Genomic DNA, 26,181 nt, shown 5'->3' with positions numbered 1-26,181 from the left:
CACACACGAACGCACGCCGCACACACAGACACACAGCAAACAAAACAAAAGCAAAACAAAACAAATCAATACAATACAATACAATACGATACAATACAATACAATGCAAAGCAAAACAGCACTTAAGCAATGCAAAGCAAAGCAAAACAAAGCAAAACAAGAGGCGAAGCCTTCAAGGCTCCCGTAAGAAATCAACAAACAGTAACATAACACAAACTCACTCACTCCGTAACACACACACACACACAAACACACACACACACACACACACACACACACACACACACACACACACACACACACACACACAGTTAAAACTAACGCATCATATCAACTCGCCTGGTTCTTAAAATAATTCTGACGGTCAACACAGCCAGAAATGCCAACAAAGACAAGAAAGCTGTTGCAAGGTAAGCTTACCAAACGTTACATAGCGAATCATATGATAGTGCGTAAACAGCAAACAGTAGATCTACAATCAAAGAGAGGATCGAGTCTGGAATGAAACGCGATACAGATCTAGCATTCAAAAACTGTCTTTCACGTTCAAGGAAGTTGTTGCAAAGTACTTAAGACTAGATCAACTCATTTCACTAGAGGTGACTGCCTAGCACTGTGTTTGACAGCCGTGTCTGCTGAAATAAAAAGAAATTAAAACAAAACGGATTAACAGTAGGTGACACGTTATCAGAGTGGGAGACACTAGACAGTCTGTCTCTGAACTTACCGGGATACGGCTGCAAGATCGACACTGACTGCCGCGCTTTCGACAGCTCTTCCTCGCGTGGACATTGGAAACACGCTGTGCAGATCAAATTGTAGGAAATCTCCCTTTGGTATCTTCTTTATTTACTTTTCTGGAGCTTAGAAACCGAACAACATGAAATCGTCTTCCCCGGCGAATCGGCGAGGTGAGAACTGGACCACAATCCTTCGCGCGACCCCTGACCTGATCTTGACACCTGACCTGCCGTCTCCATGCCAAACACGACACAAATCAGTCAACTGCTTGTACCCCTTCAAAACCCCCCACCACCCGTTTTCTTTGGATACACGCTTTAACTACACACATGCCGACACAATGTTGATCATTGCTTCAATAATTTGAAGATGGTGCTTGAAAATTAACCACGTGAAATGAGTATTTCGGTGTTTAGCCAAAAATGTTAAAGTTTCTACCACAGACATACACACATACATACGCACGCACGCACGCACGCACAGACAGACAAAGTTTACCATCGCATAGGCTACACTTACGTGAGCCAACAATGCACTCACAAAAAGATAAAAAGGGTTGGATAAATAAAAAGACGTGACGTGTACCTTCATTTGATATTTTCTGATTATTGTCCACGGTGTCGAAGTGACAACTTGACGAGAAAGGTGTGTGTGTGTGTGTGTGTGTTTGTTTGTTTGTGTGTTTGTGTGTGTGTGTGTTTGTGTGTTTGTGTGTTTGTGTGTTTGTTTGTTTGTGTGTTTGTGTGTGCGTGTGTGTGTGTATGTGTGTGTTTGTGTGTGTATGTTTATGTGCTTGCGTGCGTGTATGCGCGTGCGTGTGTGTGTGTGTGTGTGTGTGTGTGTGTGTGTGTGTGTAAGTGTGTGCACGTGCGTGCGTGTGTGCGTGCGTGCGTGTGACGCGTACATCCCGTAATGCACATGTCTGCTTCTATATACGCGTGCGCTACGCATAGCCTCCACCACTGAGTGGAACTACCAACAAAACATGTTTGCAAGCCGCATTCCCCAGAACAACAAGGTACATGAGTGTATAACACAATGATAAACGCAGTTCTGCTTCACGTGCAGTGCGATTTATTTTATTCTTGTCGTGCATATGTGTTGGCATGCAATATATCATTTGATATGCTTGTCGTTAACAGAGGCACTCAGAGAGAGAGAGAGAGAGAGAGAGAGAGAGAGAGAGAGAGAGAGAGAGAGAGAGAGAGACAGAGAGACAGAGAGACAGAGAGACAGACAGACAGGCAGACACAAAGACAGAAACAGGAGGACAGACAGACAGACATACGGACAGACAGATGGACAGACAGGGGAAAAATGAGAGTGAGAGAGAACGAAAAAGAAAATGAAAGAGAGAGAGAGAGAGAGAGAGAGAGAGAGAGAGAGAGAGAGAGAGAGACAGACAGACAGACAGACAGACAGACAGACAGAGACAGAGACAGATAATGACGGACAGCCAGACAGCCACTGAGTTAGCCAGCCAGCCGGACAGAGCAGAGTGCTTTAATGCGCTGAAAACGAAAACAAGAATAGTCGAGTCACATCAACTCAGACGCTATTGAAAAGTATCGGGTTATAATTATACATAATTTTATAGGCCTGTAATGTATACCCATTTACAATATCCCACGTGCAAGGGTTTTGTGTGATATGAGGTTAAAGCAGCGGCAGGGTGAATGCCAACCTTGACAATATAATTATCAGAACACTGGGAGGGAAAAAATAAGAAAGGAAGAAAAGCAAAATAAACCGAAAGGGGATAGCGCAATAATAGATGAGGGTGGTTAAAGGCATGCCAAGAAGGGGCAGGGAAGGGGGGAGTGGGGGACGAAACATGAACAACAAGAAAACAAGAAAAAATCAACGAGAGGGGATGGGTGTACGTGGGCTGGTGTGGGATGTTGAGGCGGTTGGGTGGAAACCAAAACCTACAGCACATTGTGAAAAGGGAAAATAAAAAGAATGAAGGTGGGGTGGGGGTAGTGGGGGATTGCGAAACGGATGGGTGGAGGGAGTGAGGGCCAAAACACAACACCCTTACAGCTATATCGTTCTTGCATCACTGCGTAGTAGGCAAGCACTTCCCCGTGCATGCACAGGCAGACATGCAGTTTCTGGCTGGTTCCAACCACGCAGTAATGAGCTGCTATAGCTAGGAAACACAGGCAGGCCTGTCTTCATCCATTTTGTCGCGAGGATGTAAACAACGCATGTTGTATTCAGCAGTATTTGACACTTTGTTTTTCATCCTTTCCTTTCCCCCTAAGGGCCCCCGAAAAAGAAAGAAAGAAGATAAAAAATAAAAAATAAAAAGCCCTGAAGGGAACGAAAGACCTTCCCTTGTTCAAGTTGTTGAATATCTTCCCACTTATAAAGCTATCTGCGTAGTCACCAATGAATTCGATCAATTCAGCCGCGCCAAAATGGGCGACAACGCATTGGACGATCCTGTAAAGGGCCGAAAGCTTTCTGGCGAACACTTTATCATTTGTGACTTTACTATCCACAAAAGTCTGACATATTATGCGTCTTCGTGCGTGCGTTCGCGTATGGGTGCGTGTCAGTGTGTTTGCGCGTGCGCGTGCGTGCGCGCGCGCGCGTGTGTATGTGTGTGTGTGTGTGTGTGTACTGCACATGGTTGTAGTAAGGTGATTTGTCATATGAGAGTGGCACCTCTTGTTCACCTTATTCAACATTCATTGTCATCATTTTCACGAGTTTTTGGCCTTGGTCGATAAAGATGAAATAGAAGATGATATGCTCCCGTCGGACCAAACAAAACCCGTGTCTGTCAACAAGCCACCAAACCATCTTACAGTATTCTGCTTGTCAGAATTGGTGGGGGAAAAAATCGATTGGAGTCCCTCTGCAAAGATCGGCACGTAATAAGGAAGGTCGGATACTGTAACTGCTCTGCTGAAGACTCCAATGCACTTTCACAACATTACGATACTGCATGATATCAGTGACTCGGATACGATATCAGACATTCAATCCTCGACTGATTTTGCAGCGGACACGTCATAACAAGATGTCCAAAATCATCCGAACGCAGAAGAAGAAGAAGAATCCGGGTATTATATAGAGAATACTACATGGCTTGCTGTGTCGTACCATATTTACACGAGATTTCTTTTTAAATATTGAACTGCGAGCGAAAGTGAGCTGTTCACTATTTGAAAAAGCAACGAGTGTAAATCTGGTACGACACAGCAAGCCATGTAGTATTCTGTTTATCCTACATACTGTACTTACGTGTATTTTACTGAAAATGTCCTGCAGTCGAGGCAGCTAAATTGAAGACGCTTGTTTTGGAACCTCGATCTCTTCTAAAGCCTCGTGCAATCTACTACGTCAAAGCAAAGAAACGTCACTCTGGAAAGTGTGGCGTGACGTGTTAGTTTTAAAAATTCATCGAGGGTAATTAGCGAGCGCAATTGTTTTTTTTCTATAATGACGTTTGTCTCGGTGACTTTGGCATCATAAGCAGTGGAAAAACAGGTCCCTGCCAGACTTGCTTGACATGACCTCATTTACATATACACACGTGTGATTTGAACGATTATTATCTCACGTGTGTCTCTCTCTCACGTATGTAGGATAAAATGTGTTACCCTCAACACGTGATGTGGCGGATATCATACATTATACTACAATACAGACTAATCATGTGGAAACTATGCAATGTAATACGTGTCTGGTTCAGATGAAGGGTATCTACACCTGCTTAAGACGCACTATCGGGTGTCTGTGGGCGTGTGGGCGATAAAATGCCCAAAAAACTGATCTGGTTCTGAACACGTTTAAAACTAGACACAGTCGAACCTGTCTGTAACGACTACCCAGGGGACCGTCCCAAAGTGGTCGTTAAAGGCAGGTTGTCACCGTGGAAAGGTGAATTATGAACAACACCCCGTCGGGATCGTTCGGGGTAGCCGTTATTGAGAGGTTGTGGTTATTGAGGGGTGGTCGTTATTGAGAGGTAGTCGTTATTGAGAGGTAGTCGTTATTGATTGGTAGTTGCAACAGCACTGGTTTGAATGTACAAGTTTAGTTCAATGTACGATGCAAGATGATAAATGTCTTATGGTTTCCTGTGTCGACTGAGAGTGACTTTTGAAATTACTTCAATTAAACGGTTAGCTTACTGAATTGAATTGATAATCAAAATTTTAAAAAACTTTCTTTTCGCTTTTGGGAATCCTCTTTCAAAATCAGTGATGGTTAAAGAAAAGAAAGCATGACAAAAATAAAGAAAGAAAGTGAACTAATTCGGCCATTTGATGATTGAATTAATTTGTTTTTTGTTTCAATATTTTATATTTTTTTTAATATATTATAAACTACATTTTGCTGCTCAGCAGGCGAGTGTCAAGCACTGGGGGAATTCTGAACTTTCAGTATTAAAGAATAATTTATATACAAAAAATAATGATCATATTCATGTTATGTGTGTATGTGTGTGTGTGGTTGTGTGTGTGTGTGTGTGTGTGTGTGTGTACTTGCGTGCGTGTGTGCGTGCGTGCGCGTGTGTGTGTGTGTGTGTGTATGCGTGTGTGTGCGTGTGTAAGCATACGTGTGTGTGTGTATGCGTGCGTGTTTGTGTGTATGAGTGTGTGTATGTGTGTGTATGCGTGTGTGTGCGTGCGTGCGTGTGTGTGTGTGTATGCGTGCGTGTGCGTGTGTATGCATACGTGTGTGTGTATGCGCGCGTGTTTGTGTGTATGCGTGCGTGCGTGTGTATGTGTGTGTGTGTGTGTGTGTGTGTGTGTATGCGTGCGTGTGTGTGTGAATGACCAGAAGCACTAAGAAGCACTTTTACATTATATAATGCAAGCTACATGTATTTGCAAGTAAACGCATCCAGGCGCATTATTTAACAATATGCTATATAGGCAGGAACTAGGAACATCAAAACCCATCACCACGCCGATCCGCAGTTACAGAATAGTTAAATAGCTGCTGTCAACAGGTAGAGCAGTCTATTAGCGAGTCTGAATAATACCGGAGAGAGCGCAGCATACACAACCCTTTACAAAATTGGCTTCTCATTGTGTTGATAATGGGGTGGCCTGTCGCACCCGCCCCTGCTATTAATGAGTTATCGGGTGGCAGCCGGGTGCAAAGTGCTTTCATTGTGTTCTGGACTTTGTGTGACTCGCCTATATTGTCGGTGTATAATCTTTATGGCGTTGTTGCATCACCTACAGGTGGCTTCGTATTTCTGTTTGTCGGTGTAGTGAAGGTGTGTGTGTGTGTGTGTGTGTGTGTGTGTGTGTGTGTGTGTGTGTGTGTGTGTGTGTGTGTGTGTGTGTGTACGTGTGTGTCCCTCTCTCTCAGCAGATGTATGCAAGGCTGGGTACCAATGCTTTAACGAGTGTGTTGGTGTGTGTACGTGCACGCGCGTGTGTGTGTGTGTGCGTGTGTCTATCTTTCAGCAGCAAGGCTAGGTTGGTTTAAGTGCTTGAACGAGTTTGTGTGTGTATGTGCGTGTGTGTTACAGTGTCTCGGGTGTGTGTAACGTCTTTTTGAGACTGTGTGCGTGCGTGTGTGTGTCTGTTTATGCGTGTGTGTGTGTGCGTGTGTGTGTGCGTGTGTGTGTGTTACGGTGTCTGTTTATGCGTGTGCGTGTGTGTGCGACTCTGCTCGTGTGTGTGTGTGTGTGTGTGTGTGTGTGTGTGTGTGTGTGTGTGTGTGTGTGTGTGTGCATGCGTGCGTGCGAAACATCCATTTCGACAAACGAAACACAGCAGGACAAAACAACGTGTTAACAAAACAATACTAAAACATAAAGTAAAAACAAAGAACAAAGTATGTAACGCAGAGGTAATATATTCTCTTTCCAGTCGTTGTCAAACAAACAAGTAACAACATAACACTCAAAAGTGAAAGCGTAATTACACCTGAAACTTCGTTGCAAAACATAGAAAACTTTGTCACAACTTTGAAAGAACGAGTTCTCCAGTTTCACGAATTACCACAACTCAAATGTCAACACACGTTTAGCACCACACGAATTATCCATAGAGTTCTCACATGAAAACGAGAAAAGTTCACTTCTCCATTTGAACACGAACAAAAATATAAATCACAGATTGGCTTGAATTCGGCGCCTCTAGTCGTAGACAATGTTGTCAAACTAGCATGGACACAACAACTCTCTTTAGAGTTAAACATTAGACAGAAGTTTATGGTTTGTATAATATAAAGTTGATTATGTTATACAGAAAAAGACCAAGGAAGAAGGATGCTCCCCGGGCAAAAAACATGGGTTGAAACATCCTGCATACAACTGAGGTCAAAAAAAAAAAAAAAAAAAAAAAAAAGCATGGACACAACAATGTTACAAACTGAACACAATAGCACAAAATTGAGCAAAATAGTGACAGGGAATGTTGAAGAAAATGAGGGAAAAAGAATTGTGTGTGTGGGAGCGTTGAGGCGGTGGGGGGATTGAAAGGGTTTGGAGAGGGGTTTGGGGATGGAACGGGGGGGGGGGGGGGGGGGGGGGTTAACTGACCAAAACAACTCGTTTTTCTTTTTTGAATGTATCAGCCATGGCGGCCGAAGTGGTGGAGATGGATGGGAGAGAGAGGTAGTTTTGTGTTGCGGACGAAAGACAGATAGTCCAACACTCCTTCGGGTCGCTTTTCAGAAACCTTATCATCGTCCTTCAAAACAACAGCATCTTCTGACAAGTCCAGCGACAACGGCAGGTTGTTTGCGGATTCTACGCCAAGGTCGGCGTTCGAGTCAACAAGAACACAACAAGAGTTCGGTGAGGTAGTTGTAAGAGAAGTAGCAGGAAGGTCCACCCGTGAGAGAGTGTCGTCAGTGTCTGTGTCAAGGCACGGCTCAAGCCTGGCTCGTTTGTCGCAGCGCTCGCTCTCCCTGTCACAACTCTCCTCGCTGTCGCTCAGCTTTCGCTTCCCCAAGGAGCGCCCAGTGGAAAGAATGGGCGTGTATGTCGATGTTGCTGTCGTTGTCGATGATGATGATGATGATGATGGATGATGATGATGATGATGATAGTGATGCTGTTGTGACTGCGTCAGTTGTGTCGCTGCAGGGGCAGGCGCGGCTGTGGCAGACGAGACAATGATAGTGTTGTTGCTTGTGTGAGGCAATGCATCACACGCGTTGAGTCGAAGCAATCCCTCGCTGTTTTTCTCGGATTGTTTCTGTGGGACTGAGCAGCTAACACACACTCCGTTCTGGATGCGGTGTGATACGGTGACAGGCCATACAAAATCGTCACTGTCCGAATACGACGTAGGCTGCTGCTGCGCCTTCTGGCCACCGCAGCACGTGACGTCATCCATCTCTTTCAAAAATGACGTCACTTCGGACTCTTTCACGGAATCTTTGCAGGAGTTATCGTTAAAGAGAAACTCGATCACATCTTTCAGCTTACTGTCCAAGGCAGAGCTATCAGACTCGGACGGAGCTGGGAAGTCAGAAAAACTCGAAGAAGAAGAAGCAGCAAAAGGAGATGGCGCGGATGAACACGAGGACAGTGGCGATGACGAAGAGAAGAGCGGCAGCGGGAGACCGAACGGTGATGATGTTGATGATGATGACGTCATAGGTGACGTCAAGAGTGATGACGTCGACACAGTAGTATCCTTGACGCGGAGCCCGACCACGCTCGTGCTTAGCATGGTATCGGTGGAGCCAGCCGAGGTGAAGAGGCAGGGAGAGGAGGGGGGTCCGGCGAGAGACAGACTGGCGGACCGGGTGGGCACACGGCAACATGAGTCGTCCAGGTCAAAGAAGAAGGGATTGTTTGTGGCCGGGACGTCGATGCTGTCGAGAACGTCATCCAGGAATTGTCTGAAGGCTGGCTTGGCTTCGGCGAGGAATTCGCGGTCAATCTCGCACGTGTCTGCAAACACAGAGCAAGGGAAATCTTGGTTAAAAAAACAGTTTACAGTTTTGAAAAAGAGTTTTTCAATTGCCAATGAATAGTGTTGAGTTTTCATCAAACATTGTCAAAGGTTTGACGCTACAAATCATTATAATAAGCGACACCACACAGTTACAGCCGGACATACAGATAACAGGTGTACACGGTAGCAACTGAGGTCCCTGTGTGTGTGTGCGTGTGCGTGCGTGTGTGTGTATGTGTGTGTGCGTGCGTGAATAAGCAAGAACAATAAGCCCGCTCCTATTTTCCTTCCCCGCAGTCATTATTTGCAACCCCTGCCGCTTTGCAACGCCTGTCTGTGAAAACTATTCACACAGTCATTCCGGAACTCGTGAAACACGGACGAGAAAAAACAACCAAAAAAATGAAGCTAAACAACCAGTGCGTCACATGAGAACGCGGATAACAACAGAAGGTTGATCGAGTTACGGTGAAAACATAGACAATCCTGCTTTCTACATCGGGCCTACGTGTGCCGTCTGTGACATTACACTCATGTCGTGCCCATACTGAGAAATTGATTGAGAGCTTTCTCGGCTCTCACGGATGAGGAACTTCTTTTATAATCCCTTTTTACAGTATTATTACAGTATTCTCATTTCTTGTTTTCTCTCTGACACGAATTCGTCCAATATATTCTTATTGTTGTGTTACACACATATCCTACCCATAAAAATTGATTGAGAGCTTGCTTGGCTTTCACGATGAGGAAGTTCTTTTATAATCCCTTTTATTACAGTATTTTGATTTCTTGTTTTTTCTTTTTTTCACGAAATCTTCAATATATTCTGATTGTTGAATTGAATTACACAAATATCGTACCCATAGAACTTGGCTGAGAGCTTGCTCGGCTTTCGCGATGAGGAAGTTCTTTTATAATCCCTTTTATTACAGTATTTTGATTTCTTGTTTTTTCTTTTTCTCACGAAATCTTCAATATATTCTGATTGTTGAATTGAATTACACAAATATCGTACCCATAGAACTTGGCTGAGAGCTTGCTCGGCTTTCGCGATGAGTTCATACCTTCGTTTTTATTGTCGTTTCATGTCCTTTCTCTCTCACGAAATCTTCAATTTATTCTGGTTGTTATTATATGACACAAGCCTCATAGAAAGTTATAGAGATACTGCTTTGCTCTCACGATGTAGAAGCTTCTTTTTCCTTTCAATTTTTTTCTTTCTTTATCACAATTCTTTTCTCTCTCGCGTGAAAGCCTTGAAGAGGGTGTTCCCACACTGGGAAAAAGGCGAGAGGTGAAAAAGTTGGCTCAGTTCAGTGATGCGTGTCGACATTCACCGTCACGGGTGAAGGAGCGTTTTGTTGTGTTTGCGCTGTCATCCGACACTATTGTCATTGGTGTTTTCAAATGCGAAGAGCAAGCACACACACACACACACTGAGGCTCAACAACCAACAAGGAATAAAGAAGCTCAAACTGACTAACATCTTTCCCTCTCTCCAATTCACTTATCCCAGTTCACTGAATTTTCATCACACCCAATCTACACCTCCACTCGGCACTCCAAATCCCGCTCTCGGCTACGGGCGTCAAATTGAGGTTTGTTTGTTTGCTTAACGCCCAGCCGACCACGAAGGGCCATATCAGGGCGGTTCAAATTGAGGTTGTAAACATTAAAAAACAAACCACACACACACACACCACATCTGTGTGGCTTCAATGAGTCACAATAAAAACAAGGCAATGAAACTGAAACGCTAAAGGCTTTCACAGTTTTTAAATAATTCAAGAACTATTTTATAGAGTCATAAACAACAGAGACAATGTGCTTTTTAATGACGTGCCTGCACTTCTGAAGTTTCATGACCTGTTTTTAAAGTGTCAAAAGAGAAACTGCATGAAATCCCCTTTTTACGTCACAGCATGGGAAAACATCCTCGATAACACGCACTGGTCGGTACGGAATGTCACGGTTTTATGCCCACAGGGCGTGGACTGTCTTCGCGATACGCTTCACTGAACCGTGTTGGGTTTTTCTGATCGTTATCTGAAGCGTCTTGCTAAACGAACCATGAAGGCATCAAAACAAAGCTCTATTAAAAATATTATTCTATTCTTCTGTGTGTGTGTGTGTGTGTGTGTATGTGTGTGTTTGTGACAGACAGAGACAGACCAACTGACAGAGGGAAAGTGTGTGTGATTGTGTGTGTGTGTGTGTGTGTGTGTGTGTTAGTGCGTCCGTTCTTTCCTCAGTGATATTTAATTGTAAAAGTGTAAAGCGGTTTAGGCATCTTAAAAGTTGTCTTGTACCTTTCTGGGAACATATGCCTAGATTCCACACAAAAGTAAGAAGAACAGGTGCGTTGAAAGATAATCGAGGGGATGGTGGCACTAGAATGTTTACCGCAGAATCTTACCGCTATCAGGTCCGCTACTCTTTCATTTTCTTTCAGTGTTTTTCCAGACAGATTTTCTTCATTTTGTAAACATTGGCCTGAATTGTTCACTGGAAGTTCCCCTTTATATATTTCTTTTATACTGTATTTGCTTTTCCGTCAAAGGCGCCGACTGACGCGCAGAAAAGCCGAACGTTGGGGATGAAGCGTACATGTTTATCGATTCTTTGCGGATCCCGACTTGCAGAAACTTAGTTTTTGCTGTACACGTTTTATGCATCGGATGAGAAACAAAATGCGGCATACACTGCATGAACAACTATACTGAAGAACTGCGTTGAGTCAACAATAGAACTACGATCTCTTGTTCGAGCGAAGCCTGGTACACATAATTCACATGTACACTTGATGCTCATGCATTGTCTGTCTGTCTGTCTGTCTGTCTGTCTTTCGCTCTGTTTCTGTCGCTCTTTTTTATCTGTCTACCACCATAAAGTGTTTCTTTCCTATACTGTTCTTCAACAGTTACGTTTCGGAAAGCAGACTCTACAACAATTTTTACCGAGATTTTTCATACTCGTCACTTTATTCGATTTTACAGACAGGAACAATAATTTTGCAGAAATGGATTGAGAGTGTAAAACCCATTTAAAAACAACAACAAAAACACACCACACAAAAAAAGAATAAAAAAGAAAGATTTTACAGACAGGAACAATAATTTTGCAGAAATGGATTGAGAGTGTAAAACCCACTTAAAAACAACAACAAAAACACACCACCCCCCCCCCCCCAAAAAAAAAAGACAAAAAAGAGAGAAAACTTTCAGACTCACTTCCCCATATATTTAAACAGACAGTTTTAACTTTGAGACATCCAACACTTAAAGAAGTACAAGTAATATAAAATAATTATCTTTCCCTCTCAATTAACGGCCACGCCCCTTGAGTACCTGCATGCTGTTATTACCAAAGCCAAAAATGTCGATGTGGAAATAATCATTGAGACGTAGTGTTTTGAAATGTTCGGAGCACTCATGTATACAGCCAGCGTAATGGTGACACAAGTGCTATGCTTTTAGTACTACACTGTAAAACTTGTCTGACGGGCTGGGAGCAGAGTATGATGAATAGCACTGTATACTAGGGCGGGTTTGTTCAAGGTCAATATTTGCTGGTCTCTCCTAGCCGTCACTGAGTGGATATTTATAGTGTGCTAGGTACACTTCACTGTTTTCAGGTAATTGACAGAAGGGAAGTGTGTGTGTGTGTTTTGTGTTTGTTTGCATGAGAGAGAGAGAGAGAGAGAGAGAGAGAGAGAGAGAGAGAGAGAGAGAGAGAGAGAGAGAGAGAGAGAGAGAGAGAGAGAGAGAGAGAGAGAGAGAGAGAGAGAGAGAGAGAGAGAGAGAGAGAGAGAGAAACATAGACCAGACAAAAAGAGATATATTCAAGTCGCGTACGCACGCTCACATCCGCAAACCGTACTGCGAGTATAGACTCTTTTATACAAAAGCAATGTTCTTGCCTGTTACGTTGGGTGATATCCTCAAACAATGATCTGATACACAACAATGATCTGATACATGTATGTTATGTTATGTTATGTTATGTTATGTTATGTTATGTTATCAGACTGGTACTTAGGCTGTTAAGCCTTTGTCTGATCTTTTGAATCAGTTGCTATCCTAGCCTAACTTTTGGGCTAGGTAACCTACACGATCTTTTGACCGTGGCCTATTCTATCAACTTTTTCTTGGCTGGTGTAGTGAGAGGCATACTGACATTTGGGCTATACATATTTAATCTTTCAGTGCATTGTCCAAGCGATTCTTGAAACTGTTCATTGTCGGCGCTTCTACCACATTCTTGTCCAAGGAGTTCCATATGTATACGAAGTTTTTATTATGCTGCTGTACAGAGCTTAATCAATTGATACTGTTGACACCTGATTTTCTGATACGGCACGACGCGTAAATAAACGATACGTTTGCAAACTTTTCATCTGGAACTCCGTGTTGTTCTATAGAATGGTTGAAAAAAGTCGATACAATCATGGAGTAACTGGTTTGACAGATATTGATCAACCTTGTACGCTCAACGTGATGTGGGTTTGTGCAGTCAGCGGGGATATTGTATACGATGTCAAGCAAACAACTGTTAATTTTTCAAATGATATCAGACTTGTAAGGGATGGTACCGAATGGGCGTGTCCGTATCAGATGACTATCCATCAACTTGAATAAAACTTTTTACACGCATTTTATTACCCGGTTTTTAGTCTTCCGCACATATTTATTTTGAAGGGTGTTAAAGCCGACATCATTATTACCCATGAATTACTGCATTTTGTCATTGCACATTGTTTTTTAAAATTTTGTTGTTGAAAAACGATGCTTACCAAAGAGATTTTGCAAAGATTCATCCAAGTCACCAGTAGAACTGTCTGAAGATGCAGACGACACTTTCCGCGGTTGCCACATGGTATAGGAATGGTCGTGTAGCAGAACGGTTCCAGACTGGATGCTATCAGCACACTTCACGTCCGCTTCGGAGTCAAAGACATCGTCTGCTTTTTCACACACAGAATCTCCTGAAGATGAACGGAAAGAGAATCCTGTTGATAAGTCCTTCAGTGTAGAACACGAAGTCATTTCTCCACAAGGGCAAGAACCGCTGTCTTTTTGGGGGGTACTTGTCGCAGACGACATTTCTTCACAATCAAATATCATCATTTTTTTCGAATTCGTTTCAAGAAAATGTCACTGAGAGGTCTTCAAAGTGGCAGACGAGCGAATAGTGTAGCACGAGGAAAAGCGTATCAGTTTTTATCCACGCTGCAGTGTCATCACACGGAAAAAAGTGGCTGCTCCACAACAGATAGGAATGCGAGACGAGCCAGCCGACAGGTGCTCGCAGCGAATATGCAGCAGCGGGAACGTTGAGCGAGTGACGTGGGCTCACTTCCACGTGTAGAGCGTAGCATACTAGGCCCGGATATTGCTGGATAGTAGAGAATGGGTGAGCCAACACGTAAAAATAGATTCCACGCCCCTGATATGGGCCCCGTCCAATCAGAGCGCTTGTTGTCATAATGAGATGCAAATAGGTTACGCACACGTATCAGTGAACACGAAACAGGTTTAGGGCCGAGGACTGAGGACAAGTCGTAAAGCGAATGAACATAGGGAAAAGCGATGCAAAAAGTGCTATTCTCGTCTTGCGATTCAGATTTTGCGGTTTTTACCTTGAAGTCTCCCGCTGAGAAAATTATCACGCGGCACATTCCGAAATTGAATGCGATTGTAAACAGAGCCAGAGAGCAGAGTGCGCACGCACATGGAAATTAAATCGCAATACAAGTCAAGACCTCTAAAGTGCCCGGACAGGTTAAACACTTGAAAAGATAAAGTTCCGGCCCAAACTGGTTTTCGATTCAATAAGCCTTTCATAAATTATTATGCCGTGGGAGAATGATGAGAATAAAGCTTGGACTTTTCAATGTCAACTACTGGAAAGCAGGAGGGTGGGGGGGGGGGGGTAGGCAGCGGGGGGGGGGGGGGGGGGGGGGGGAGGGGGCTGGGTGGTGAGGGCTCGAAGAGAAAAAGGGTATTTTGCCAGCCGTCGCTTTTCAGTGGAAGCAAAGAAGAGAGAATAGGAGGAAGAGTATCCTTGGCACAAAGGGTCAAAAATCCAAAAAATAAGCCCTTAAAAAAATAAGGCCTTATTTTTGAAAATATGCCCATATTTTTGAAAATAAGCCCTTATTTCTAAAATAAGGCCTTATTTTCCATTATTAAGGCCTTAAATCTTTAAACCCTTAAAAAAATATGGGCATAAAAAAATAAGCCCTTATTAGAAAATAAGGCCTTACGAGAAATAAGGCCTTATTTCTGTAAGGCCTTAATAAAAATAAGGGCATAAAAAAATAAGGGCATAAAAAAATATGGGCATAAAAAAATATGGGCATAAAAAAATAAGGCCTTATTTTTTTGACCAATCATGAAGCTGAATAGAATTCGGCTGCGCCGCTCATGCGCAGAGATCTCATAACAAACATGGCGAATGGGGGGTTCAGAGATCGTGATGAATTTTTGAGAAGAACTTGTGCTGAAATTGCAAATTGCGAGAGAATTGGGGTTTCCGATGAGGTGTATGTTCGCTCAAGATAAGCATTGTTTACATGAAATGACTGTTTGATTTATATCAGTGTAACATCTTGATCTTGCTCTAGCTCCGGATGCGCAGTAGCGATGCGCAGAAAAATATGGGCATATTTTATTTAAGGGCTTATTTTTTTATGGGCATATTTTTTTAAGGGCTTATTTTTTTAAGGTCATAACAGAAATAAGGCCTTATTTCCGTAAGGCCTTAACAGAAATAAGGCCTTATTTCATTATGCCCTTATTTCCTTATGGCTGTAAATATTTAAGGCCTTATTTCTAAAATAAGGCCTTATTTATAGAAATAAGGGCTTATTTTCAAAAATATGGGCTTATTTTCAAAAATATGGGCATATTTTCAAAAATATGGGCATATTTTTTTAAGGGCTTATTTTTTGGATTTTTGACCCTTTGTGCCAAGGATAGAAGAGCTTCGAAAGGATTAGGCCGAGTGGAACTTTTCACATCCCAATAACTCTTTGGCAGCGTTACTATTAGCTCTGACGCGATGACGTCACGTCTCAAGAACAGAGTTATCTTTCCTTCCTGGGGGTGACGAACGCCATTGCTCTTCTAAACGGTGTGTTTGGGTGCGAGGATCGAAGCTTGAATACTGTTGAAAACAGAAGTATGGTGCGGAGTTGTTGTGTAAGGGGATGTTCGAATCGATCATGCGATGGTACTGGGAAGAGTTTCCACCGAATTCCGACGGTGTGTACGGCGAAAACTCAACAAACGCGCGATGTGACGGAGAAACGAAGAAGAGAGTGGCTGGCTCAACTCAAGTTGAAAAACATCAAGTTTGACTCGGCAGTCCGGTGGGACGTCTGCTCAGATCACTTCATTAATGGTAAGCATTGTATTTTCATTACATTGTCGTTATGAGTGTTTTTGATTTGGTGGTGGGGGGGGGGGGGGGGGGGGGAGAGAGTGGAGTGGGGATGCTTGGTCGAATCAAAGTGGGCATTTCAGAGTTGCTACCTTAATTTGTTGTTTGATCGGGTTTAGTCAGGCTCAGCTGAAAAACAATGCTAAGCAAGTGCAATTTTTTCAGTCTGAATGCAGATAGATCTACAGCAAATCATTATCAACATGATCTTGCAATTGCAGCTTAGTAATTATGTAGCCTAATACCTGTAAATCACAAATAATGTTCATCTTCAATTGCGTTATCTTTTACTGTTTCAGGAAAACCTTCCTACTTATATGCTGTCAACGACCCAGACTGGAAACCAACCCTCAAGCTTGGTCATGAGGAAGCCAGGCCTGTCAACAGCACACGCTTTGACCGACAACGTGAGCGAATGTCCCAAACGCCATCTGAAACCCCAACACTAGAGGAATCTCAGGAGGATTATGCTTCGGATGATGGTCGAGCCGAAAGTCCATCATTAGCAGCTCCTGCACCTGATCGAGATGAACATGGAGGTGTGTTTTGTCAAACTGAGGGACAAATGAGTAATCTTACTATTGCGGAAGAGAAAAGTATGCGAGACGAACTAAATCGTCTTACACAAGAAAATGTTGAACTGAAAGAGACACTGCGGAAAAAAACTGTGACAATAGAATCGCTTGAAGGTGATGATGAAACTGTCAAATATTTTACAGGACTAAATTACATGACACTTGCCGCCGTCTTTAATTTTGTTTCAGCACATCTGCCAAATGACAAGAGGCGAGCACTTTCGACGTTTCAATCCTTGTGGCTTACACTTATTCGCCTTCGTTTGAACACGCCGCTCATACATCTAGCATATATGTTTTCTGTTTCAAGGACAACTTCATCAAAAGTTTTCCATGAGACTATCAGTGTTCTTCACACAAGACTTAGCCCGGTGGTGTTTTGGCCTGACAAAGAAAGTATAAAGTCAAGTCTGCCATGGCAATTTTTAGAACATCCTTGGCACAAGGTTGTTTCAATCATCGATTGTTTTGAAATATTTATCGAGAGACCATCAAGTCCAGAAGCAAGTGCTATGACGTGGTCAAATTACAAGCACAATAATACCATAAAATATCTCATCTCCATCACTCCACAGGGTCACATATCTTTCATATCTAAGGGGTGGGGAGGGAGGTCCAGTGACAAGAAGGTCACACAACTTGATAGTTATCTGCGTAATCTGTTGCCAAATGATCTTGTTCTAGCAGATCGAGGATTTGACATTGATGAAATAGTTGCTATGTTTGGCGCAGAAGTAAGGATACCCGCATTCACAAAGGGTAAAATTCAGTTGCATGCGCATGAAATTGAGTTAACTAGGAAACTAGCCCACTTGAGAATTCACGTGGAAAGGGTTATTGGGGTATTGATTGGAAAATACACAATTCTGAACAGCATTATACCAATAGAGCTGTTGTTTGCAAGAGCAGGTGAAGAGTTGACAACCCTTGACAAAATGGTCACAGTAGGCTGTGCGCTTGTGAACATGTGTGAAAGCATCATGTAAATTAACCCTTAGGCTGGTTGTCGCGACATATGTCGCGCTACTTTACGTATACTGTCACCGGGTTGTCACGACATTGTCGCGCTACTGGCTCAGTCTGTTTGGCCGGTTCCGATTACCTCCCATTGATGCGAAAACCTATATGACTGTTTTTTTTTATTTTTCTCTCTGTTAATTCACCAGTGGCTATGTAACATGAGTTACAGAATTGCACCAGTGTAAGGGTTAACTCCTGTTTTGTTTATTTAAGTATTTTGAAAACAAACGCATTTCTCTGCAATATTATAATTCTTAACTTGTATTTCCATATGCTTCACATACGGTCTGGCGGAACGTTTTCATTTATGTGCAAACACGTTGATATCGCCGTTAGAGCTAGCTGGGGTGAACTGTGCCTTTAATTAACCACTATTTGAAATACATGTACGGGTACACATGTACCAACATAATCTGAATAGGAATATGATAGAATTCTGATCGTTGGCTTTATGAATGTTTATGCTCAGTGATACGTTACTGCTTTTTAAAGTCACCACACTGTCTGATGCAATATATGACTGACACTTATTTGATATTCATTGTAATTTGTAGCTAAACTGTGTACCCAATGAGGTTTTTTTGTAATAAAAATTATTTTCACTTGACTTTGTGCTTCACATTGACAAATCACATTGACTGAAAATGCATTGTAATAAAATAATAAATTTTAGAAAGACATGGCGATCGAAAATGGCCACATGCAATCACATGACATACTTTTTAGGGGTTCAGAATAGTTGTCCGCAAGAACAGACACATTTTATTCTTTTAAAGGAGTTATTTATGATCTTTAACCGTTTGAACGTAAAGTTCGAGTAAATTGAGAGGTTTTGTATCCACGGATACAAATAGAACGTTTTCATGCAATAAACCACATGATTTCGATTCACCCGAGTGCCTTTCCTTTAAGTTTAACGGTTATACTTATAGACTGTGCATAAATTATTTTGAAGAACAAAATTGCTACTCTTCCTGATGACTATTCTGAACCCAATATTTCTAGAAAGTATGTAATTTGGGTACATATATAATATCACTATCAGCACCACAGAACGAAGCACACAAGTTAACAGCAAGATTTGTTTTTATTCAATTTCAAATGGTTTCCCCCACCACACTACCCATGTGTGGGGTTGACAACACATAAGACATAAGACTTTATTTCAACCATGTGCAGTACACTAGGGACATGTTTTGGCCAGAGTACAATCAATCAATCCATACACGCCCTTCCAAACATCGCTTGCAATCTCAGTCACACACACGCTCACATACATTCCCCACACAAAACCCACAACAGCACACACGCACAAGCATGCTCCTCCTTAACAAAATGTGTTTAACCATCAATTGTACATATGCGTAAAATAAACAGTATAGAAGTATCAGTAAGAATTATATATATATATGTATACTATATATTATATACAGGTTCACAGCAAGAAGTTTGTGCATTCAAATTGTTCTAGTACCCATGTGTGGGATTGACAACACTGGTTCACAACAAGAAGTTTGTACATTCAAATTGTTCCAGTACCTGTGTCATGTGTGTGGGACTGGGACTGACAACACGATTTCACAGTAAGATATTTACAACATACAATCTTCACAAAACCATTGTTTTGTAAGTGGCTTCCTTGTCAGTCCAACACACGGGTAGTGGAACCATTTGAATTCACAATTTTCATTGTCACAACCAACCATTTTTCCAAACTCGGGTTTTCTGCAAGAGCAATACAACAGTTCATCATCTCCAGTGTCAGAACCTGATGAATCGAGGTTTGGTACGACTTCTTTCAGTTGTGAACGTTTGCCAGGCGCCTTTTGCACATGATCTGCAGATGCCTTTCCATGTGCTGACGACACAGATGCCTTTCCATGGGCTGACGACACAGATGCCTTTCCATGTGCTGACGACACAAACGGATAGCTTTTGTCTACAGCGGTCACTTTCTCAGACGACGATTCAATCCAACCACCAACAAGTTCCGGTAAAATTGCGAGCTTGAAAAGCTTGCAAGCTTTACTTGTGGCCTCATCCCAGAAAGCTTGATTTGGGGAAAAACGTTGCACAAAATGATCCTTTGTGGTCCACACAACGAAGTCACCATATGCTGCACCGGTCACAAACATCTGGCACTGAAGCTGGTAATAGTAGGTGTGATTCATTGGCAGGAAGGGCGGGTCCTTTCTCGTCTCACCAGGTTTTAGGCAAAATGAAGGGTCTGCCACCGCATCACTGATTTTGTGGTCCCTGTGCTTGAAGGGGCATTTCACTTCAACAGTGCCCATTCCTTCGCAACAGTCACAGGAAACGACAGAGTCAGGAGACGCTCCAATGAATGGGTGTTCCACAGACACATGTAGACCACTTTTACTGCAGGAGAAGTTTTCATGGCTTTCCATTATCTTTTGCATGTAGACGGTTAGTGCCTTTTCTTCCTTCTGGCAACCCCATTCTGTTGCTTCCGTCTTAAACATCTTCTGCTCAGGATAACAGATGCTTTTAATGAGACTGACTGCTGGTTTTGTGGGGTTAGTGGCGCAAGCTGAGTACAACTTTGATGCAGTTATCCTGCCTACTCTTCCTGCAAACCACACAGCACTTTTGGCTTGGTCCCGGGTTGCTCGTTCTAGCACAGCGGTTTCTTCAGCACTGATTGACAGCAGTGGATGGGACAATGATCTGCAATGCTCCTGTAACTCCCCCAGTGCCATCCCTACACACTTCGAATCTCTCAAAGTGCGAAGGCTGGCAGGAATAAGACAGCGATACATCTTGCAAAACTCAGGACTAACTTTCACACAACTCGGTGGTTTTAGGTTTTGTTTCACACAGTTTGCTTGCAATTTTTGAAATAAACCCGAAAGTTCTTCAGCAGTTGGCGGTGTGGTCTGTTTGACAGCTTTCTGAGTGTGGTCTATGGTTCGCACTGCTGTATCATCTGCAATGAACTGCTGCAATCGGGTCTTCTTTGACTTTGCCGATGTAAAGTCAATGTTGTATGCAGGTGTTGGTAACACACCCTTGATTCCTTGGGGGACTTTCCAGTAATTTGAAACACCAGTACAGGTTGTCCTTTCTCTAGCCTGGGTGAAAGATTCAAGAGCGAAGGCCAGCGCACCTACGTGGGAACACGTCTCACCCACACCAGCCATGCAGGTGCAGTGTGCACTCTCGATTTTTGATCCATCAGCAGATGCGATGAGCCAAGGTGTCAGTGATGCTTCATTCAGTTTCTGAGAATGAAGGACCTGAAAACACGTTACACACAGGTTAGAATTTTGCAGTACACACATCAGTCAATGCACCAACGCATAATAGTTTGGTGCAACTCGAACACAGCCATATTTCACTTAGGTAAGACATCAACAATTTCCAAGAGAAATTGCTCGGCTAACTATAAAAATAACCATAAAACCCAAAACAAACAAGCTGCCATCCTTTCTTACTTGAACTGTAATTGATGATTGAGGCCATAACGCTTGTACACCTTAATACAACCCCATCACTTGTGGGGGGGGGGGGGGGGGGGTTGTCTCGAAGGTTACAATTAAAAATCATGAACTTCAGTATGCAAGCCTGGGAATCAGTGTAAATATTTCCATCTTTGTGTCATACAAAAATTATTAAAAACACCCCAAAAGGCAAATTTACATCCTAACCACTTTTTTTTTATTCCCAGGCCCGACTGCACGACAAAGAAAAATCCAGACTTGCTGAGGGATGGCAACGCCCCCTTCCCTGAATCCACCCCTGACATTAAACATTAGGTTTGCCCCTAAATGTCATTGTCACGTAAAAGTTCAGTGGGGGTGGGGGTGGGGGTGGGGGGAATCTGAGGTTAGAATTAGAAATGATAAATTTCAGCATGACAAAGAAAATAACCAAGATGTTTGGCATGGGGACACCCCCTTCCCTGAAACTACCCCTGATTGAATGACAAACTTCAGTGGGTTAACCTATGTAATGCATCCTAATTAATTGGAAAGAACAAATAACACCTCTGTGGACGTAAAGCTACAAAGAAAAAGAAGAGGAAACTAATTATATCAACATTTCTGGGTTTTTTTATGTACTATCATGATTTGTTAGTGGAAAAAAATAAACTCCCCCCAACTTTCGCCCCCCAACTTTCTGTCTTATCGTCAAGAACTACTACTTCAGATTGAATCCAACTCACCTTGGCAGTAACCACAACGTTTTCGCATCCACCAGGCTTGTACGTTTTGATGTCTCGCACCCAACCGGCCACGAACGTCTTGTATGCAGCAAGACTTCTGTATGCTCTGAACTGTTCACTGGTGTAGTAACTCACATTTAAAACGAAGTAGGAAAATATGCCTACGGACTCGATGTCGGGAAAGTTCTCGGGATCAGTGCTCCAAGATTTGGCAGGAATCTCGTACGGGTCATTCCCTTGGATATCGAGGAGTTTTTCTTTGTACCTCTGCTTCCCGGCTGGTAGTAGTCGTTCTAAATAGCTGCGCGTGTCTTTCTCCTTCGATTTCTCCATTTTGTTTTGCGAGGTTGCGTGTGAGCATGACCCCCAACAGGGGAAGTAACTCTAAAGTAAAACAGATGGCGTCAGAGCTAATTCCTGAGGTGGTTGCCAGTTCAAATAGTGATATGCTGTTATGCTGTGAAGTTCCCAGAGATGATGCATGCCAACCCCCCCCACACACACACACACACCGGCACGGTTGGCCTAGTGGTAAGGCGTCCGCCCCGTGATCGGGAGGTCGTGGCCCGGTTCGAACCCCGGCCGGGTCATACCTAAGACTTTAAATTGGCAATCTAGTGGCTGCTCCGCCTGGCGTCTGGCATTATGGGGTTAGTGCTAGGACTGGTTGGTCCGGTGTCAGAATAATGTGACTGGGTGAGACATGAAGCCTGTGCTGCGACTTCTCTCTTGTGTGTGGCGCACGTTACTATATGTCAAAGCAGCACCGCCCTGATATGGCCCCTCGTGGTCGGCTGGGCGTTTAAGCAAACAAACACCCCCCCCCCCCCCCCACCGCCTCCCTATTTTATCAGCTAACGTTGTCCATGCATGCGTTTTATACACACATGTAAACGTTTTCAAATGCTCTCACGCTGTCAAAATCAAAGAGCCACTAAATGTCAACTCACCCCCCACCCCCTTCCCCCCTACTAATCAGCTAACATTCATACGTCAGTATTATTACGTTTAGCGAATTAACTTCAGGATGGCTGGTATCTCACTGGGATACAGGGCACCACACAGGCGTCTGTACACTCCACCTAGATGATACAGAGGGTCCTGGGACCCCAATTTTAATGTATTGAGGGTCACACCTAGGGGCGGGGATGTAGCTCAGTCAGGGCGGGGATGTAGCTCAGTCAGGGCGGGGATGTAGCTCAGTCAGGGCGGGGATGTAGCTCAGTCAGGGCGGGGATGTAGCTCAGTCAGGGCGGGGATGTAGCTCCCAGTCAGGGCGGGGATGTAGCTCAGTCAGGGCGGGGATGTAGCTCAGTCAGTAGCGCGCTGGATTTGTATCCAGTTGGCCGCTGTCAGCGTGAGTTCGTCCCCACGTTCGGCGAGAGATTTATTTCTCAGAGTCAACTTTGTGTGCAGACTCTCCTCGGTGTCCGAACACCCCCCGTGTGTACACGCAAGCACAAGACCAAGTGCGCAACGAAAAAGATCCTGTAATCCATGTCAGAGTTCGAGGGATATAGAAACACGAAAATACCCAGCATGCTTCCTCCGAAAACGGCGTATGGCTGCCTAAATGATCAATCAATCAATGAGTCTTATATCGCGCATATTCAGGGCGGGGTAAAAAACGGTCATACTGCCACGTAAAATTCCACTCGTGCAAAAAAACACGAGTGTACGTGGGAGTTTCAGCCCACGAACGCAGAAGAAGAAGAAGAAGAAGAAGGGTCACACCTTACAGCTAGGACCCCCTCGCAGTGGTACCGTTCAGAAACGGGTCCGAAGACAGGAGTTTCCTATTCTTGCTTTCGGGAGAGAGACTGATTCCTTGATGATGGATAATCCTTGGAACGCTCATGTCGAGTGTTATGGCGACCTTTCACATATTTTTTTTTTACAAAGTGACACTCCGCACAAAACCGGGGTCTGCTAAGCTCAGGCATGTTCGGCGGTAGAAAGATCGAGCACCCCTCAGTTTGCGCCCCCCCCCCTCCCCCCCTTCATGATAAACCTTGTATCACTGTGACCCGGGAACACGCCCCTAATTGTGTTCGGATGGCAGATTCCGACTAAATCGTTTTATTGTGGATAAAAATAAAGCGTAAAATGGTCAAACTACCCAACGTAGTTAGCTCAGTTTAGGGCATGCCAGACAGAGGCGCGCGCACACAGACAGACAGACAGAGAGAGAGAGAGAGAGAGAGAGAGAGAGAGAGAGAGAGAGAGAGAGAGAGAGAGAGAGAGACACACACACACACACACAAACATACACACACCCACACACGCACACACACACTCACACTCACACACACACACACACACACACACACACACACACACACACACACAGATGTACAGCCGGTATACAGACACACAGACAGACGGAAAGACACACATATACACAAGTATACAGATAGACATACGGACGGGAAGACACACACACACCCACACTAACATGCACGCCCACCTTTCCGCACACACTATACCACCCTCTCCAATAAAACGCACTGTCTATCGTCCCCTCACCCCCCCCCCCCCCCCCCTCGGGCCGGGACGGACACGGGTCAACTTTATGTGAAGACCCAGAGACGGAAGCCATATCCCACCCCCGTGTCACCACAATGGCACGTGCAGATGACTGATACCACCTAAACACGCATACACTTGTGTATCTCATCAAAAGCCGTGAGGGCGTAAACACTCGAATTATTATATAACCCATATCATGTCCTTAAAGCCATATGTACTCGATGACTATACACGCCAATTGCTTTACCAACAGCTGGAGACAGACTAAATTAAGTTCCCTGCAAAATATTGTGGTCTAGGACCCCTTAAATGTTGAGATATTTGAATTTTCATTTTGATCTGGATCGTCCTATTTATAGATTTGGCAACACATGTAACGTTGATGCAAGGGAGAGAACACCGCGGCTTTGTTGACATCCTCACTTTTTCAGAGGCTAGAACAAGCTGTAATGCATGTATTATGGTCCGCGCATGGTGACGTATCGTCATTATATGGTCTTATGGTGCGTTTGACATCGATTGTGGGCAAACTACACTTTGTAAACACGGGAGTGCGTTAGTATGCCTTTAAGAGGAGAAATATTTAGCCTGTAGGACAGTAAGCATTCTCTCTTTTCTCTCCCGAAACACCCACACTGTATGCCCACACACACACGAACCAGCTACTGTATAGAATTGTTACGACCTCTCGCCGTCTTGGTATCAGTGCTATCAACAGAGCTTGTCGCCAACATCAATATTATACAAGGTAAAAGCGCCACGTTGTCAGGTTCAGGCCAGTGTGATCTGGAAAGGTACTAATCTCCCTCACTCGCTTAATTAGTTAAGCGTGAGCGTCCCAATTAGCCGTAATTACTGAAGCTTGAAGACTCAGTCCGGCGTAACGAGGCAGCTGAATTGAACCCGTGACTGTACGCACGATCCCATGATTACGGATATTCACGTGTATAGACCAACGCAAAGGTTTTAATGTTAGTCATCTTTCATAGGCTATAACCAAAGCAGAGGTAACATATGCGCTCTGAATGAGGGTGTGTTTATTGTTCAGTGGCTAGAGAACTATAAAAGGTGAACAAAATACAAAAAAAATAACACACAAAAAACAACAACAGCGTATAGTACATATCAAATCATGTCCCAAATAGGTCCAAACCTCAGAGGACGTAAACCCCAATAGTCAGTCACCGCACAAAGTCGCGATAGAAGTCGTTGCTTTGCACGAGCTTGGCTGGGTGACCGGTAACAATAGGTAATTCGTACCAGAATTAATTGCTATGACTGAAATATTATGTTGATTAAACAAACAGATGAAAAGAAAGAGGACGTTGTTGTTGTTGTTGTTGATGTTGTTGTTACTGCTGCTGATGTTGCCGTTGTCATCGTTGTTGTTCTTTGCTTCGTGCGTGTGTGTGTGTGTGTGTGTGTGTGTGTGTGTGTGTGTGTGCGTGGCGTGTGTGCGTGTGTGTGTATGTGTGTGTGTGTTATTGTGTTTTTGTGTATGTGTGTATGGCATGTTGTGGTAGTCTGTGTGAGTGTGTGTGAGTGTGTGTGTCTGTGTGTGAGCGTGTGTGTGTGTGTGTGTGTGTGTGTGTGAGTGTGCGCGCGCGCGCGTGTGTGTGTGTGTGTGTGTAGAGGGGGAGGGGTTCTTGTTTGTGTTATTTATGTTGATTGTTTTGTTTTTCTAGCTCATTGTTTCCCCAACCTTCAAAAGGACTCATTACGCACTTTCCATAGACAAACATGTGCTGTGTTTCCGACAACAACAATACCTGAGCTATCATTTCCACTAGGTATGTT

At 43.6% G+C, this 26,181-nt stretch overlaps 2 protein-coding genes across 2 annotated transcripts; both read right to left on the bottom strand.

Annotated features, from left to right (window-relative positions):
* Nucleotides 1-6,557: 6,557 nt before the first annotated feature.
* LOC138963053 (uncharacterized) lies at nucleotides 6,558-13,996 on the bottom strand. The gene is made up of 2 exons (XM_070335050.1): nucleotides 13,424-13,996; nucleotides 6,558-8,626 (listed from the first exon to the last, which is right to left on the bottom strand). Exons 1-2 carry the CDS (start codon nucleotides 13,755-13,757, stop codon nucleotides 7,293-7,295), a joined length of 1,668 nt encoding a protein of 555 aa, XP_070191151.1. The 5' UTR covers nucleotides 13,758-13,996; the 3' UTR covers nucleotides 6,558-7,292.
* Nucleotides 13,997-18,815: 4,819 nt separating this feature from the next.
* Nucleotides 18,816-22,190, bottom strand: LOC138961030 (uncharacterized). The gene is made up of 2 exons (XM_070332632.1): nucleotides 21,856-22,190; nucleotides 18,816-20,926 (listed from the first exon to the last, which is right to left on the bottom strand). The coding sequence occupies exons 1-2, from the start codon at nucleotides 22,186-22,188 to the stop codon at nucleotides 19,262-19,264; spliced, it is 1,998 nt and encodes a 665-aa protein (XP_070188733.1). The 5' UTR covers nucleotides 22,189-22,190; the 3' UTR covers nucleotides 18,816-19,261.
* Between the last annotated feature and the right edge of the window lie 3,991 nt (nucleotides 22,191-26,181).

This window comes from Littorina saxatilis, linkage group LG3, assembly GCF_037325665.1.
Source record: "Littorina saxatilis isolate snail1 linkage group LG3, US_GU_Lsax_2.0, whole genome shotgun sequence".
NCBI lineage: Eukaryota > Metazoa > Mollusca > Gastropoda > Littorinimorpha > Littorinidae > Littorina > Littorina saxatilis.
The sequence above is the reverse complement of the archived record's forward strand: the minus strand, read 5'-3'. Positions and strand labels throughout refer to the sequence as shown.

Bases quoted from the DNA above. Each gene is read 5' to 3' on its own strand.
- LOC138963053 (XM_070335050.1), bottom strand. From the start codon at position 13,757: ATGATGATATTTGATTGTGAAGAAATGTCGTCTGCGACAAGTACCCCC. The intron at 8,627-13,423 runs GTAAGCATCGTT...CTGTGTTTGCAG, and splicing joins ATCTTTGCAAAATCTCTTTG to ACACGTGCGAGATTGACCGC.
- LOC138961030 (XM_070332632.1), bottom strand. From the start codon at position 22,188: ATGGAGAAATCGAAGGAGAAAGACACGCGCAGCTATTTAGAACGACTA. The intron at 20,927-21,855 runs GTGAGTTGGATT...ACGTGTTTTCAG, and splicing joins ACGTTGTGGTTACTGCCAAG to GTCCTTCATTCTCAGAAACT.